We start from the raw sequence: 16,291 nt of genomic DNA on the forward strand, positions 1-16,291 counted from the left end.
TATATGGTGTATCATAGAAATGTCATAATGATGATATTTTATGATTATTATTAAGGATAGAATAATGTGCTTTACCTGTTCTCTTTTTCTTTGTCTTCTCTATAATAATGTGTGTGTGTGTGTCTGTGTGTATTTGCAGGTATTTGATCAATCAGGGTGCGAATGTAGGCGTGGTTAACAGTGAGGGAGAGACGCCGCTGGACATCGCTGAGGAAGAACCCATGGAGGAGCTGCTGAAAAACGAAATCAACCGACAAGGTGCTCTTCAGTATATTTCATTCTTCTCCAGCAGGTGGAGCGGAGACAGGAAATAAAACCATCAATAAACCGAGCGAAAAAGAAAGAAGGGAGCACAATGCACAAAAATCTAAAAATAGAAAGGAGTGAAAAGTCTAATAAGGAAGTTTTATAGAAACTTGTTTTTATTTGGGGTTTTTGTTATAATTGTTTGGTTTCGTTGTATTTTTGTTATTGCTTCATTTATTTTATTGATTTTGTTTTTATTTCTTTCTTTTCTGCTTCTTCAGTTTGTTTAATTTTTGTTTGCTTTTTGTTTATTTCGTTGAGCTTTTTCCCCCTTTTGGTTTTCTTTTCTTTGCATGTTTGTGTTTGAGATGTCTTGTGTTTGGATTATTTTAGTAGATTAGTAGAATTTCTTCCCTGCAGTCTGGAGTAGGAATAATGGCTTTATAAATTTAAGTATAGCATAAATAAGCATTTCTGTTGTTTTTTAAAAATATTTATCTTCCTTGAATAATGTGGGGTTTTTTCCTCATGGTGTTGATTTTGAAATGTGTGAAACAACGCTCTGGCATTGTATTAGTTTTGTGAATTTTTCTCTTTGTCAAGATTCCAAACGCATGACCTTTATTTATGTATGATTATTTATTGTTGTTGTTGTATTATAAAATAACGCACACCTCACAGGCTCAGAGGTAAAATGTTTTGTGATGTTTAATTTTTTGCTGAAGGTGTGGATATAGAGGCGGCGAGGAAGGAGGAGGAGCGCATCATGCTACGTGACGCACGTCAGTGGCTAAACAGCGGGCAAATAAACGATGTCCGACACGCCAAGTCAGGAGGAACCGCGCTGCACGTCGCCGCTGCTAAAGGCTACACGGAGGTTTTAAAGTGAGTAACAATTCCGGTTCTTAGGTCTAGTTAAAGTTTTAATTATAGAGTGAGAATGATGTAGTGTATGAGAGAATGGGACCTGTGAGGGTGGGCTTTAGGACCCTGAGGATTCTCACACACTGTTGTATTTATTTATTTTAAGTCTAATGCTCTGTGTGTGTGTGTGTCTGTGTGTGTGTGTTTCAGGCTTTTAATCCAGGCAGGTTATGATGTAAATATTAAAGATTATGATGGCTGGACTCCTCTTCATGCTGCTGCTCACTGGGGGAAGGATGAAGCCTGCAGGATCCTGGTGGAGAACCTCTGTGACATGGACGTCGTTAATAAAGTGGTAATTAATCTTTATGAAGGCTCTGTCGTTAGTCACGCATCGGTGTATCGTCAGTGTGACGCAGTGCTATGATAAAGTGAATATATAAATTGAGAGATGGATGAATGGATGGATGTGTAAATAGATGGATGGATGGGTGCATAAATACACAGTTGGCTAGATAAATGGTTGAATATGGATTGATGTATATGTGAATAAATAGATGGATTGATAGGATGGATGGGTGAGTAGATGATTGGATAAGGAAATGGATGGGTGAATAGACGATTGGATGAGGAGATGGATGGGTGAATAGATGATTGGATAAGGAAATGGATGGGTGAATAGATGATTGGATAAGGAAATGGATGGGTGAGTAGATGATTGGATAAGGAAATGGATGGGTGAATAGATGATTGGATGAGGAGATGGATGGGTGAATAGATGATTGGATGAGGAAATGGATGGGTGAATAGATGATTGGATGAGGAAATGGATGGGTGAATAGATGATTGGATGAGGAGAATAGATGATTGGATGAGGAAATGGATGGGTGAGTAGATGATTGGATGAGGAGATGGATGGGTGAGTAGATGAATGGATGAGGAGATGGATGGGTGAGTAGATGATTGGATGAGGAGATGGATGGGTGAGTAGATGAATGGATGGGTGAGTAGATTTGAATGAGGCAATGGATGGGTGAGTAGATGATTGGGATGAGGAGATGGATGGGTGAATAGATGATTGGATGAGGAGAATAGATGATTGGATGAGGAAATGGATGGGTGAGTAGATGATTGGATGAGGAGATGGATGGGTGAGTAGATGAATGGATGAGGAGATGGATGGGTGAGTAGATGATTGGATGAGGAGATGGATGGGTGAGTAGATGAATGGATGGGTGAGTAGATTTGAATGAGGCAATGGATGGGTGAGTAGATGATTGGGATGAGGAGATGGATGGGTGAATAGATGATTGGATAAGGAGATGGATGGGTGAATAGATGATTGGATAAGGAAATGGATGGGTGGGTAGATGATTGGATAAGGAAATGGATGGGTGAGTAGATGAATGGATGAGGAGATGGATGGATGAATAGATGATTGGATGAGGAGATGGATGGGTGAGTAGATGATTGGATGAGGAGATGGATGGGTGAGTAGATGATTGGATGAGGAGTTGGATGGGTGAGTAGGTGATTGGATGAGGAGATGGATGGATGAATTGATGATTGGATGAGGAGATGGATGGGTGAGTAGATGATTGGATGAGGAGATGGATGGGTGAGTATATGATTAGGATGAGGAGGTGGATGGGTGAGTAGATGATTGTATGAGGAGATGGATGGGTGAGTAGATGATTGGATGAGGAGATGGATGGATGAATAGATGATTGGATGAGGTGATGGATGGGTGAGTAGATGATTGGATGAGGTGATGGATGGCTGAATAGATGATTGGATGAGGAGGTGGATGGGTGAGTAGATGATTGTATGAGGGGATGGATGAATAGATGATTGTATGAGGAGATGGATGGGTGAGTAGATGATTGGATGAGGAGATGGATGGATGAATAGATGATTGGATGAGGAGATGGATGGGTGAGGAGATGGATGGGTGAGTAGATGATTGGATGAGGAGATGGATGGGTGAATAGATGATTGGATGAGGAGATGGATGGATGAATAGATGATATGGATGGGTGAGTAGATGATTGGATGAGGAGATGGATGATTGGATGAGGAGATGGAGGGTGAGTAGATGATTGTTACATTACTGTAATTTATTTACACTTTATCACAGTTACATCAACAAACGTTTACAACATGTAGTGATTACCTTTTTTGTTTGTCTCTGTGTGTGTGTGTTCAGGGTCAGACGGCGTTCGACGTGTCAGATGAAGATGTCTTGGGATATTTAGAAGAGTTACAGAAGAAACAGAATCTGGTGAGGACTTCAGTGTGAATGTAATAGTATGACATGCAGGTATGGAGAGTGATGTAGAAGAGCGTCGTTGTAGATCATCGTAGAAGAGCGTCGTTGTAGATCATCGTAGAAGAGCGTCGTTGTAGATCATCGTAGAAGAGCGTCGTTGTAGATCATCGTAGATGATACAGATTCTGGAGATGATGGCATGGATTCCACATGATGTTGGAAACATTCCTTTGAGAGTCTGGTCCATGATGGCATCATGCAGTTCCTGAAGATGTTTCTGGTGCGCTTCCCTGCAGCGAATCCCTCATTCTACCACATCTCAAAGGTGTTCTACTGGATTGGATTCATGCCTGTGTGCCTCAGAAGAAATCCAGACTTGTCAGCCCAGGCCACGTTTTTCCCAGTCTTCCAGCTGTAGCCCATCCACCTCAGTGTTCGAGATGCTTTTCTGCTCACCACGATTGTATAGAGTGGCTATCTGAGTCGCTTTAGCCTTCCTGTCAGCGCCGGCTCGATCTGGACGTTCTCCGTTGAACTCAGTCTGGCACCGATGATGTTCTGCTTCGTGCTGCTGCCACACGGTTTTCTGGTTAGATGATCGCACGAATAAGGAGGTGTACAGGTGTTCCTAATAAAGTGCCTGAGAGTGTAGATGAAATGGAGTATGTAAATGATGGAGGTGGTACAGATTCTCTAGATGATCATGTTTAATGTAAATGAGGAGTTGTGTAATGTTGGTAAAGTCTGATGGTGGTGGTCATGTTCTCGTCCTCCAGCTGATGAGTGAGAAGAAAGACGCTAAGAAATCTCCTTTGATAGAGACTACCACTACAGCGGATAATAACCAGTCCACTAAACCGGCCGTGAAGAGGTGAGGAAACACCCTACCCCCCCCCCCCCCTTTTAACATACACTCCATTTGATAATGTATTTGATTTGAGTGTATTTATTGTGCAGTAAGGAGACACTGTTACTGGAGGTGGAGAAGAACACTCCTCACATCGAGAACCTGGAGTCGGAGAAAGCTGATGATGTGGAGGAGGTGAAGAAGGACGAGTCGAGCTGCTCCAGTGAGGATGAGGAGGAAGACGACTCGGAGTCTGAGAATGAAGCAGGTGGGGGGCGCGTGTGCACACACACACACACACACACACACACACACACACACACGTCACTCTGTATGTGATCTCATTTATTATTCGAAGTTTATTTAATATACACTGACTAGACGTATTTCCGTTGTTAATTTATTCGTTTGTTATACATTATGATTATATATATTACAAATATAATTATAAGGATATTTATTTCTTTTATTCATTCTTATAAACATTACTGGTTGTTTTTTTCATTTACGTTCTTATTTATTCCTTTTTTTTCTGCGCTTGTTATAGTTATTTGATTTGCCATTCAGTATTTAATTATATTTATATACTTTATTTTATGATTTTATGTGTGTGTGTGTGTGTGTGTGTGTGTGTGTGTGTGTGTGTGTGTATGTATTTATAAAAAAAAAATTTCTTATATTGATTGTTTTATAATTGTTTATTATATTTTTTTTTGTTGGGTTTTTTTTTTCCTCTGTTTGTGTTCATTGATTTATTGGCTTTTTCATGTATTATAAATTTTATTTGTATTTGTTTAATTTGTGCTTATTTTTTTATTTCATTTTATAAATGAATGATATTTTTATTGAGTTTTATTTGTATTATATTGCTGTTATATATTATACATCATCTCTCTCTCTCTCTCTCTCTCTCTCTCTCTCTCTCTCTCTCTATTCCAGATAAGACCAAATCAGCCGTTCCGGTCAGTAACTCCACCAGCTCTGTCCCCGCCCCCACCACCATCCCAGTCTCCGCCTCCAGCAACACTCCAGTCACGCCCACCTCACCTGTCAAAAAGGTACACACACTGAACACACTGCTGGACTGGTGCAATGGAATAAAAACCCCTGCACATGTAGACATTAAAGCTCTGCCGCAGCACTACACTACCTCTGAGCTAATGTAGCGCTTAGCATCTGCACTGCTCTCTGATGCACCACGGCTGTGTGTGATTGGCTGGTGTGGGATTGGGGTTGATGTCATCGTGTTGAGCCACTTCACAGAACTAGTGTTTTATTTTCTACTCTGGAAATCTTTACTGTCTGGTGAGTGTGTGCGTGAGTGTGTGCGTGAGTGTGTGCGTGAGTGTGTGCGTGAGTGTGTGCGTGAGTGTGCGCGTGAGTGTGCGCGTGAGTGTGCGCGTGAGTGTGCGCGTGAGTGTGCGCGTGAGTGGCCCTCTAAGGTATCTTCAGAAGATTTGAATTTGCTACTCAAATAATGAAACACACAAACTGTTCACTCTTTTCTACTCCTGTTTTCTCTCTTTCTCCCCCATCTCTCACTCTTTCTCTCTCTTTCTCCCCCGTCCTTTCACTCTTTCTCTCTCTCTCTTCCCCCCTCACTCTTTCTCCCTTTCTCCCCCCTCTCTCTTCCCCTCCCCCCCCTTCTCTCTCTCTCCCGCCCCTCTCTCCTCTCACCCCCACCCCCGTGTGTGTGTGTGTGTGTGTGCCGTAGTGTGAGTGTATATCTGCTCCGGGCGAGGCCTGTCCTGCGTTGTGGCGTCAGGGCTTGAGAAAAACGGGCATTTCTCTTGTGCCCAATAAAGTGTTGGTGAGGCTTCGAGTGTGCTCCTACCCCCAAAAATTAATAAACCCCTCCCTTACCCACGTTCCTAACCAATCAGAATTCGAGCTGGTTAATCCGAGCCCGTAACCTCTCTGCATGGTGATGTGTAGTGTCACTAAACCGGGTTTATTCAGTATTACTCCTGTAGATCTGTTTAATCCCGCTGTGTTTATTTATCCTAATGAGATCATCAACCCATTAAAAACATCAAGCTGATCATTTATTTATTTACTTATTTATTTATGTGCACAGCGCTTTTGTGAAGCCCAAAGGTACTTTAAAAAGCACAAAGACTCTCACACACTAATACACGTATTTGTGTGTGTATCATGAGGTCACGGTTAACCTCCAGACTCATTTTTTTTTTTTTACTCCCTTCTCTCTCTTTCTCTCTCCCACCAGGTGAGTGTACCTGCAGGTAAAGTGTCCCCTAAAGAGGAGGAGAGGAAGGACGAGTCGCCGGCGTCATGGAGACTGGGCCTGAGGAAGACAGGAAGTTACGGTGCGCTGGCGGAGATCAGCGCCACTAAAGAGGCTCAGAAGGAGAAAGACCTTAGCGGGGTGATGCGCTCTGCCTCCTCGCCTCGCCTCACCTCCTCACTGGATAACAAGGACAAGGAGAAGGTGTGTGACACAGAGGCCACGCCCACTTTCACTGAGACCGGTGACTGTATATGAGGGGACACTGTAACGGGGAGTCAGACATGACACCAAAATGTCAGCCATGTCTCCTTCACTGGCCACGCCTCTTTCGCTGAGACTACTACTACTAATAATAATAATAATTTTTATTATTATAACTATTTATTTATTTATCTATTTATTTTGGTCAGGAGAAAGAGAAGTCTCTAGTGTATGTGGCTCCCACTTTCCCAAGAAGACACCTGAGTGTATCAGACATGGACGAGAAGGAAAACAGGTGTGTGTGTGTCTGTGTGTGTGTCTGTGTGTGTCTGTGTGTGTCTGTGTGTGTCTGTGTGTGTCTGTGTGTGTGTCTGTGTGTGTGTCTGTGTGTGTGTCTGTGTGTGTGTCTGTGTGTGTGTCTGTGTGTGTGTCTGTGTGTGTGTCTGTGTGTGTGTGTGTCTGTGTGTGTGTCTGTGTGTGTGTGTGTCTGTGTGTGTGTCTGTGTGTGTGTCTGTGTGTGTCTGTGTGTGTCTGTGTGTGTGTCTGTGTGTGTGTCTGTGTGTGTGTCTGTGTGTGTGTCTGTGTGTGTGTCTGTGTGTGTGTCTGTGTGTGTGTGTGTGTGTCTGTGTGTGTGTGTGTCTGTGTGTGTGTGTGTCTGTGTGTGTGTGTGTCTGTGTGTGTCTGTGTGTGTGTCTGTGTGTGTGTCTGTGTGTGTGTCTGTGTGTGTGTCTGTGTGTGTGTCTGTGTGTGTGTGTCTGTGTGTGTGTGTGTCTGTGTGTGTGTCTGTGTGTGTGTCTGTGTGTGTGTCTGTGTGTGTGTCTGTGTGTGTGTCTGTGTGTGTGTCTGTGTGTGTGTCTGTGTGTGTGTCTGTGTGTGTGTCTGTGTGTGTGTCTGTCTGTGTGTCTGTCTGTGTGTCTGTCTGTGTGTGTGTCTGTGTGTGTGTCTGTGTGTGTGTCTGTGTGTGTTGCTGAGCACACCCCCTGCTGTTCACTGCTGTGTGTTGCAGTGTGAGATGGAAATGCAGCTCAGCATGCAGTGTGTTTGAAGAAGAAATTAGATATATTTTATATTATAAAACCTAAATGTTATGTAATATTCTCATTATTAACAGCTTAGCAAAGTATAAATCAAGAATTATAATTAACTATAAATAATTCATGATTTTATTGTAGATTATTTCCGATATTTAAAACAGTGCTTAATGATTTTGCACAAAACCCGCAAATATTTTATTTGTATTTATATTTATTTATCAGTCATTTGGTGACGGCATAAATTAGAATTAAGCTAAAAAAAAGGAAGAAAATGGATTTAAGAATGCCTTAGACCATTTACTTTAACCAGGAAAATATTTGTTTTCGTTTTATTACAATTTTATTAGAAAATTGAGTTTTTAGATCACAATTACGTTAAATTACACAATCTTTTAAGGAACCCTAGTTTTTAAGATGGCTGTTACACACAGACACACACAGAGCACTGTGCACTGTGCGTGTGTGTGTACATGCCATGGTTCTACTGTAGTCTCTGGTTCTCAGGGACTCGGCTGCTACTCTGGTGCGCAGCGGTTCTTACACACGGAGACGCTGGGATGAAGATCTGAAGAACAACGACACAACCTCCTTGAACCGAATGTCCAGCTACCAGCGCAGGTTAGCCTTTATCTAGAACTGAGCTCGGCCTTTATCTCGAACCGAGCTTGGCATTTATCTCGAACCGAGCTTGGCCTTTATCTCGAACCGAGCTTGGCCTTTATCTAGAACCGAGCTCGGCCTTTATCTAGAACCGCGTTCACCCCGGCCTTTATCTAGAACCGCGTTCACCCCGGCCTTTATCTAGAACCGAGTTCACCCCGGCCTTTATCTAGAACCGAGTTCACCCCGGCCTTTATCTAGAACCGAGTTCACCCCGGCCTTTATCTAGAACCGAGTTCACCCCGGCCTTTATCTTGAACTGAACTCGGCCTTTATCTAGAACCGAGTTCACCCCGGCCTTTATCTTGAACTGAGCTCGGCCTTTATCTAGAACCGTGTTGACACCGGCCTTTATCTAGAACCGAGCTCACCCCGGCCTTTATCTAGAACTGAGTTCACCACGGCCTTTATCTTGAACTGAGCTCGGCCTTTATCTAGAACCGTGTCCAACTGGCCTTTATCTAGAACCATGTACACACCGGTCTTTATCTAGAACTGAAAGCCTAACTTATATAGAACCAGATATAGGCTAGCTTTTGTCTAAATCTTTCTAGAACCGGATATGGATTAGGTGTTAGTTGTCTGGAAATGAGCACAACATGAACATGTGCAAAGTAGCTACCAGTCTCTGTGTTTTTGTCTGGAGATGGGTGTGAATTAGTCTTTATGCTGGACCCAAAGCTTTCCGATTTCATTCAAACGCCCTCTTACTAATACAACCATTTAATCCATTTAATCATTAAAATCATTCAATCCAAAAAATTATATGTTCATAATTCTGTCTTATGCTTTGACGTGAGTACCTCTTGCATAACTAATTAAGTAAAAGCATTTTAGGCTCCGCTAACATTAAATGCTATTATTTAAGAAGTTAATAGCATTTTAAACCTAGTTTACCTTCACCATTGCTTGTGCTCACAGCAGTGCTATGCATGTGCTTATGTTTTTAAATGTGTTACTCTGAGGATGTGTTGATAATCAAGATGTTTACCCGTCTTTCATTAGCTGCACCTCTGATGCCTGCTTTCTGTCTTGCAGTAGAATTTTTTTCTGAAAAAATCTCGCTAAAATATTCAGAATGCTGCAAGTACATTCTGGAAGGACAGAAGGAACTAGGGGATACTGGAAGGACTGAAGGAACTAGGGGGGATTCTGGAAGGGCAGAAGGATCTAGGGGGATTCTGGAAGGACAGTGGGAACTAGTGGTGGATACTGGAAGGATAGTGGGACCTAGTCGTGGATACTAGAAGGACAGAAGGAACTAGGGGATTCTGGAAGGACAATGGGAACTAGGGGGATACTGGAAGGACCGAAGGAACTAGGGGGATACTGGAAGGACGGTGGGAACTAGTGGTGGATACTAGAAGGACAGAAGGAACTAGTGGGATACTGGAAGGACAGAAGGAACTATGGGGATACTGGAAGGACAGAAGGAACTAGGGGGATACTGGAAGGACAGAAGGAACTAGGGGGATACTGGAAGGACGGTGGGAACTAGTGGTGGATACTAGAAGGACAGAAGGAACTAGTGGGATACTGGAAGGACAGAAGGAACTAGTGGGATACTGGAAGGACAGAAGGAACTAGGGGGATACTGGAAGGACAAAAGGAACTAGGGGGATACTGGAAGGACAGAAGGAACTGGGGGATACTGGAAGGACTGAAGGAACTAGGGGGATACTGGAAGGACAGTGGGAACTAGGGGGATACTGGAAGGACAGAAGGAACTAGGGGGATACTGGAAGGACAGTGGGAACTAGGGGGATACTGGAAGGACAGAAGGAACTGGGGGATACTGGAAGGACGGTGGGAACTAGTGGTGGATACTAGAAGGACCGAAGGAACTAGTGGGATACTGGAAGGACAGAACGAACTAGGGGGATACTGGAAGGACAGAAGGAACTAGGGGGATACTGGAAGGACAGAAGGAACTAGGGGGATACTGGAAGGACAGAAGGAACTAGGGGGATACTGGAAGGACAGAAGGAACTAGTGGGATACTGGAAGGACAGAAGGAACTAGGGGGATACTGGAAGGACAGAAGGAACTAGGGGGATACTGGAAGGACAGAAGGAACTAGGGGGATACTGGAAGGACAGAAGGAACTAGGGGGATACTGGAAGGACAGAAGGAACTAGGGGATTCTGGAAGGACAGAACAAACTAGGGGGATACTGGAAGAATAGAAGGAACTAGGGGGATACTGGAAGGACAGTGGGAACTAGGGGGATACTGGAAGGACAGTGGGAACTAGGGGGATACTAGAAGGACAACGTACATTGTGCAGGTACCATAAGGAGAGTGGAAATTAGGGGATACTGTAAGGGCAGCTAGAGCTACGAGAGGTATACCAGAAGGACAGCAGGATCGAGAGGATAACGGATGGACAGTGAAATTTTGTGAGCATAGTGTTCACTGGTTTTCTTGGTTCCTAGTATAATGTTTCCTGGTCAACTAAGGGGAAACGTAAACTGGGCTACTCTTGTAAATGCTCTTTTGGACTGTAGTGTGTGATTTGGGATGGAGCTCTTGATCCTTATTCTGAGTTAGTGATTAAAAGGAGCCAAGGATTGTGTTTGTTTATTCTTTTGAAATTGTGTATGCTTACGTGTGTGTGGATAGTTTTGTGTATACAGTCTGAGTTCACTGCTAAAACATGTAGCTATTTTATCAGTTATCAAACACGCACTATGATTATATGAAAAATTCAGTTTTCAGCTGTGGACTCGGACTCATAGGACCCCTACTGTAGAGGGGTGTGTGTGTGTATATGTGTGTCTTCACGTCTTGCTAACAGTCACGCACTCTGCAGCACGTCACACACTTTAACACTCGGCCGAAGCAGCAGCTCTCGCGATCTTCCTGCAAAATCATCTTCGGCTTCCAGTCTGGATCCTACCAGCACTAAAGCCTCATCGTCCTACTACCAGTCTTACAGCATACACCGCAGGTACACACACACCGTCTCACACACACACACACTCTTTATTTCTGTAGGTGTGTTTTCATGCAAATGTTTCACTAATTCTTTCATAACATTTGTCAAAAGAAAGTGAAAAATTATTTATGATAATTTAGTTTATTTGATAGTATGATAGGAGTTGATAGTAATTACAATTGTCTGAGATCATGCGATTGTTGAGTTCACAATCGCAGCTGAAAAGCTTTGATGTCACGTACTTTAAAAAAAAAAAAACAATTGTCAGGAACCATAGTAGCACTTTGCACATGTAAAGCTTTTAATGTCAGGTTTTACATGCTTCTCATCATCATCTAAAATAGTGAGCTCACCAATAGTGGCCCTGTCCCAAATTGTGTACCGCAAGGCTTTCCCATTTATATTTTTCGGCTTTTATAGGGTGCTCAAGAGAACCTCTATGTGCCGTTACTGCCTACTTTGGTGAAGTCCAAATTAAAGCAGACTTTCTTACCCAAAAGCACTGCAATTATTTGGCCCAATCATAGTGAAGGGGTTTGTAGAGAGTTTAATGTTAAAGCTTGTGTCAGGGGACATTGAAAGGACAGTGGCAACTAGGGGGATACTGGAAAGACGGCAGGAACAAAGGGGATACAGGAAGTCACCGGGAATTGGAGGGATCCTGGAAGGGCAGTGGGAATAAAAGGGGATTCTGGAATAACAATGGGAACTGAGGAGATACCACCAGGTCAGCTCAATTCGGACAGTGGGAACTACAAGTGTTTTTGAAGGACAGCAGGAAATTGAGGACTTTTTGAAGGACGGTGGGAACTAGAGGACTTTTTGAAGGACGGCGAGAACTAGAGGGGTATCGGATAGGGCGGCGGGAACTAGAGGGTTCTCAGATAGGATGGCGGGAACTAGGGGGGCATCGGATAGGATGGCGGAAACTAGAGGGGTATCGTATAGGACGGCGGGAACTAGAGGGGTATCGGATAGGATGGTGGGAACTACTAGTGTAGTGGAAGGATAACTGGAACTAGAGGAATACTGGATGGAAAAGGAGTCCTAGGGTGATACCGGAAGGACAGGGGTCCCAAATGGGCTACTTTTGGTGAAATCCAAATTACAGCAGACTCTCTTAGCCAAACCGCTTTGTGATTATTGGTAAGGCCCAATCACAGAAAAGGGGTTTGTCGAGAGTTAGATGTTACAGCCAACAACAGATGAATTTAAATACACACTTCTGTTACACACAAATGCACGCTCTCACTGCATGATGTGGCTCCTGCTGTGGTTGTTGTGTGTGTAAGTTTGGAGAAGATTAAATGTTGGAGATGGCTGTGAGTTGCGTTATTTGTGATAGTATATTAATCATCATTAATGTGTTTAGTTTTACATCCACAAGTTTTTTCTTTTTTTGTTAAAATAAAAAATGGGGGGGATTAGTATGTGTCAGGATTGCGATAAGTTAATTCTCTGTGTGTAGCGGATCGTTTGGAAGGAGGCAAGACGACGCTGTGAGCTCCACTTCCTCCACGGTTTCCACGACGACAAGTTCCACCTCCACTACCACTATTACCTCACCTACAGGACATCGCAGTGTGTCCAGGTACACATACACACGTTCACAAACGCATACACACTGATTTATCCTTGTTATGGAATTTATTTCTTTACCCAGTATCTTTAGTTTTTCTGTATTTTTCTGTTTGAAACTGTTATATCAGGCGAGAGTGAGTTATCCTTGGTGTATATATTTACTACTTTGTTTGTTAGCTAGCATGCTATCCCTATTCAGCTCATTCTTAGTGAGCTAGCTCACATCAGGCACAGCAGCCAAGAGGTTTTGCGATTTTACCTCTCATTAATATGTACAGTAAAAAAAATTATTCTAAGAATATTTTTTTTTCCTCCAAAACTAAGGGTTTCTCACATTACACTACTAAGTGCACATATGTATATGGCTTGGGAAAGTATAAAGGCGTTAAGACATTTGGCCCATTTTATATTTATACGTGTTTATTAATTTTGTTCCATGTCAACAGCATGTGCAAAAAACAGTGTTCCCAAATAGTATTTACAAGTATTTTGAAGTCTAAAACACATGACAATTTTATAATAGAACAACCAAGATTCAATGAACAGACTCTGAATGTATGCTGACTTTTATTTTTCACACTGGATACAAATAAAATTTACTGAAAGGACAGAAGGAATTAGAAGGATACTGGAAGGACAATGGAAATTTTAGGGAATATTGGAAGGACAGAAGGAACTTGGGGGGGGGGGGGTTACTGGAAGGATAGAAGGAACTAGCAGGATTCTGGAAGGACGGAGGGATCTAGCAGGATTCTGGAAGGACGGAGGGATCTAGCAGGATTCTGGAAGGACAGAGGGATCTAGCAGGATACTGGAAGGACAGAAGGAAATTTGAGGGAATACTGCAAAGGGAAAAGGAATTAGGAGGATATTGAAGGAACCGTGGGAACTAGGGGTATACTGGAAGGACAGAAGAAACTAGGGTATACTGGTAGGCCAGAGGGAGCTAGCAGGACACTGGAAGGCCAGAGGGAACTAGCGGGATACTGGAAGCACAGAAGGAACTAGGGGGATACTGGAAGCACAGAAGGAACTAGGGGGATACTGGAAGGTCAGAGGGAAGTAGGGGGATACTGGAAAGGCAGAGGGGACTAGCGAGTTACTAAAAGGACAGAAGGAACTGGGGGATACTGGAAAGGCAGAGGGGACTAGCGAGTTACTAAAAGGACAGAAGGAACTGGGGGATACTGGAAGGCCGGAGGGAACTAGCAGGTTACTGGAAGGACAGAAGGAACTGGGGGATACAGGAAGGCCAGACGGAACTAGGGGTATACTGGAAGGCCAGACGGAACTAGGGGGATACTGGAAGGCTGGAGGAAACTAGGGGGATACTGGAATGCCCGAGGGAACTAGGGGGATACTTGAAGGCTGGAGGAAATTAGGGGGATACTGGAATGCCCGAGGGACCTAGGGGGATATTGGAAGGTTGGACGGATCTAGGGGGATACTGGAGGGACAGTGTAAATTTGAGGGGATGCTGAAAAGATGAAAGGAATTAGGGGGAAATTTAAGGAACAGTGTGAACTAGGGAGACCGTGAAAGGAATACCGGGAGCTAGGGAAACCCCAAAAAGACAAAGGGAACTAGGGAATACTGGATGGACAGTGGAACCCACCAGAGGGATACTTGACAGATTCTTGACACAAACTGAACAGTTATACATGAAATGTGCTGTTCATGAAACAGTTAGTTGGAATTCTACATTTCTCTCCTGAGTTTTTGTAAATTTATGTATAAATCTCATTAACGTGAGTCATGATGGATCTTCAAATCTTATCGTTTTCAAATCGATGAGTTTCTGTGAATTTATACACAGATTTCACTGTCCAGTTTAAATATTTTTTTATTTTAGTTACACACCATTTTAATGAACATATTGAGAAACTCTGTCACTTCATATTGATGACTTTCATCAAGATTGTCATTCAGTTAGGACAAAAGTAATGGCGCCCTATAAAAGGAGGAGCAGTTAGTATGGGTCTCTGCTGTCCGGCGCGCTGCAATAACTGAGCTGTATTATTGGAACATTTGGAGCTTGCCACGCTTATGAGGTGTTCTTTAATCGTTGAGTCGTCATTTTGTTATGTTTAGGTTTCTCTTCGACTGTAATGGAGTTACGTGGGTGTGGCTAATTCTAAACCAGCCGTGCTGTGATTTATGCGTGCGTAAATCTGTAGTTTGGTTTAGCCATGAAAACATTTACACTCGACTTTTCTAGAAGATGGAAAAATGACACCGAGAGGTTATGAAATGTTCTTCTCTAAGATGCTTGCGATGCCGTTTTTCTACCAGAGAGGGTTCCAGAATCTTATACCTTTCTGCTTTTGGCATTTTTAAAGGAAGAATACGGAGATTTTTTTCCATACAGAAATGTTTTATATTACACATTTTACTTTCCTTCAGACACCTGATTAAAGTAATGCGTGTTTCTCACTAGGTATTGGTCCGAGGATGGTGCTGAGAAAGAGAAGGAGTCAGCGACTGTAATCCCCACCATTAACACTGCAGCCACCACCACCACCACCACCGCACACACTATTGCAGGAGATGGCAGAGAGAGACGCAGGTACACTCATAAAGAGACACTTTTGCTTTTCTAAGCTGTTTTTATGCCTTAAACGTAACTGTATTACTGTTAAATTCATTAATTATGATTGTGTGTGTAGATCATACCTCACTCCTGTGCGTGATGAGGAGTCAGAGTCTCAGAGGAAAGCTCGATCTCGACAGGCTCGACAGTCCAGAAGGTCCACACAGGTACTCATCTGTCTCACCACCTCTTTCTTTAACTCGCTGTATTTGACCTGTCCCCTACAGTATCTCACAAAAGTGAGTACACCCCTCACATTTGTGTAAATATTTAATTATATCTTTTCATGTGACAACACTGAAGAAATGACACTTTGCTACAATGTAAAGTAGTGAGTGTACAGCTTGTGTAACAGTGTAAATTTGCTGTCCCCTCAAAATAACTCAACACACAGCCATTAATGTCTAAACCGCTGGCAACAAAAGTGAGTACACCCCTAAGTGAAAATGTCCAAATTGAGCCCAAAGTGTCAATATTTTGTGTGGCCACCATTATTTTCCAGCGCTGCCTTAACCCTCTTGGGCATGGAGTTCACCAGAGCTTCACAGGGTGCCACTGGAGTCCTCTTCCACTCCTCCATGATGACATCACGGAGCTGGTGGATGTTAGAGACCTTGTGCTCCTCCACCTTCTGTTTGAGGATGCCCCACAGATGCTCAATAGGGTTTAGTCCATCACTTTCACCCTCAGCTTCTTTAGCAAGGCAGTGGTCGTCTTGGAGGTGTGTTTGGGGTCTTTATCATGCTGGAATACTGCATACTGATCATGCTCTGCTTCAGTATGTCACAGTACATGTTGGCATTCATGGTTCCCT

General features: G+C 43.2%; 1 protein-coding gene across 7 annotated transcripts in view; it reads left to right on the top strand.

Annotated features, from left to right (window-relative positions):
- The window catches only part of ppp1r12a (protein phosphatase 1, regulatory subunit 12A), a 73,941-nt gene that overhangs the window by 37,633 nt on the left and 20,017 nt on the right, over positions 1-16,291 (top strand). For 5 of the 7 annotated variants that reach the window (XM_053649816.1, XM_053649817.1, XM_053649819.1 and 2 more), the window contains exons 3-16: positions 140-258; positions 972-1,131; positions 1,321-1,465; positions 3,317-3,391; positions 4,156-4,250; positions 4,337-4,494; positions 5,166-5,284; positions 6,454-6,675; positions 6,885-6,970; positions 8,214-8,327; positions 11,181-11,318; positions 12,775-12,897; positions 15,325-15,453; positions 15,554-15,644. In XM_053649816.1, coding sequence (XP_053505791.1) covers positions 140-258; positions 972-1,131; positions 1,321-1,465; positions 3,317-3,391; positions 4,156-4,250; positions 4,337-4,494; positions 5,166-5,284; positions 6,454-6,675; positions 6,885-6,970; positions 8,214-8,327; positions 11,181-11,318; positions 12,775-12,897; positions 15,325-15,453; positions 15,554-15,644 — 1,774 coding nt within the window. The remainder of the gene's footprint in view (positions 1-139; positions 259-971; positions 1,132-1,320; positions 1,466-3,316; positions 3,392-4,155; positions 4,251-4,336; positions 4,495-5,165; positions 5,285-6,453; positions 6,676-6,884; positions 6,971-8,213; positions 8,328-11,180; positions 11,319-12,774; positions 12,898-15,324; positions 15,454-15,553; positions 15,645-16,291) is intronic. The other 2 variants (XM_053649818.1, XM_053649823.1) reach the window with 1 other exon arrangement.

Source organism: Ictalurus furcatus, chromosome 19 (genome assembly GCF_023375685.1).
Source record: "Ictalurus furcatus strain D&B chromosome 19, Billie_1.0, whole genome shotgun sequence".
In the NCBI taxonomy this organism is placed as follows: domain Eukaryota; kingdom Metazoa; phylum Chordata; class Actinopteri; order Siluriformes; family Ictaluridae; genus Ictalurus; species Ictalurus furcatus.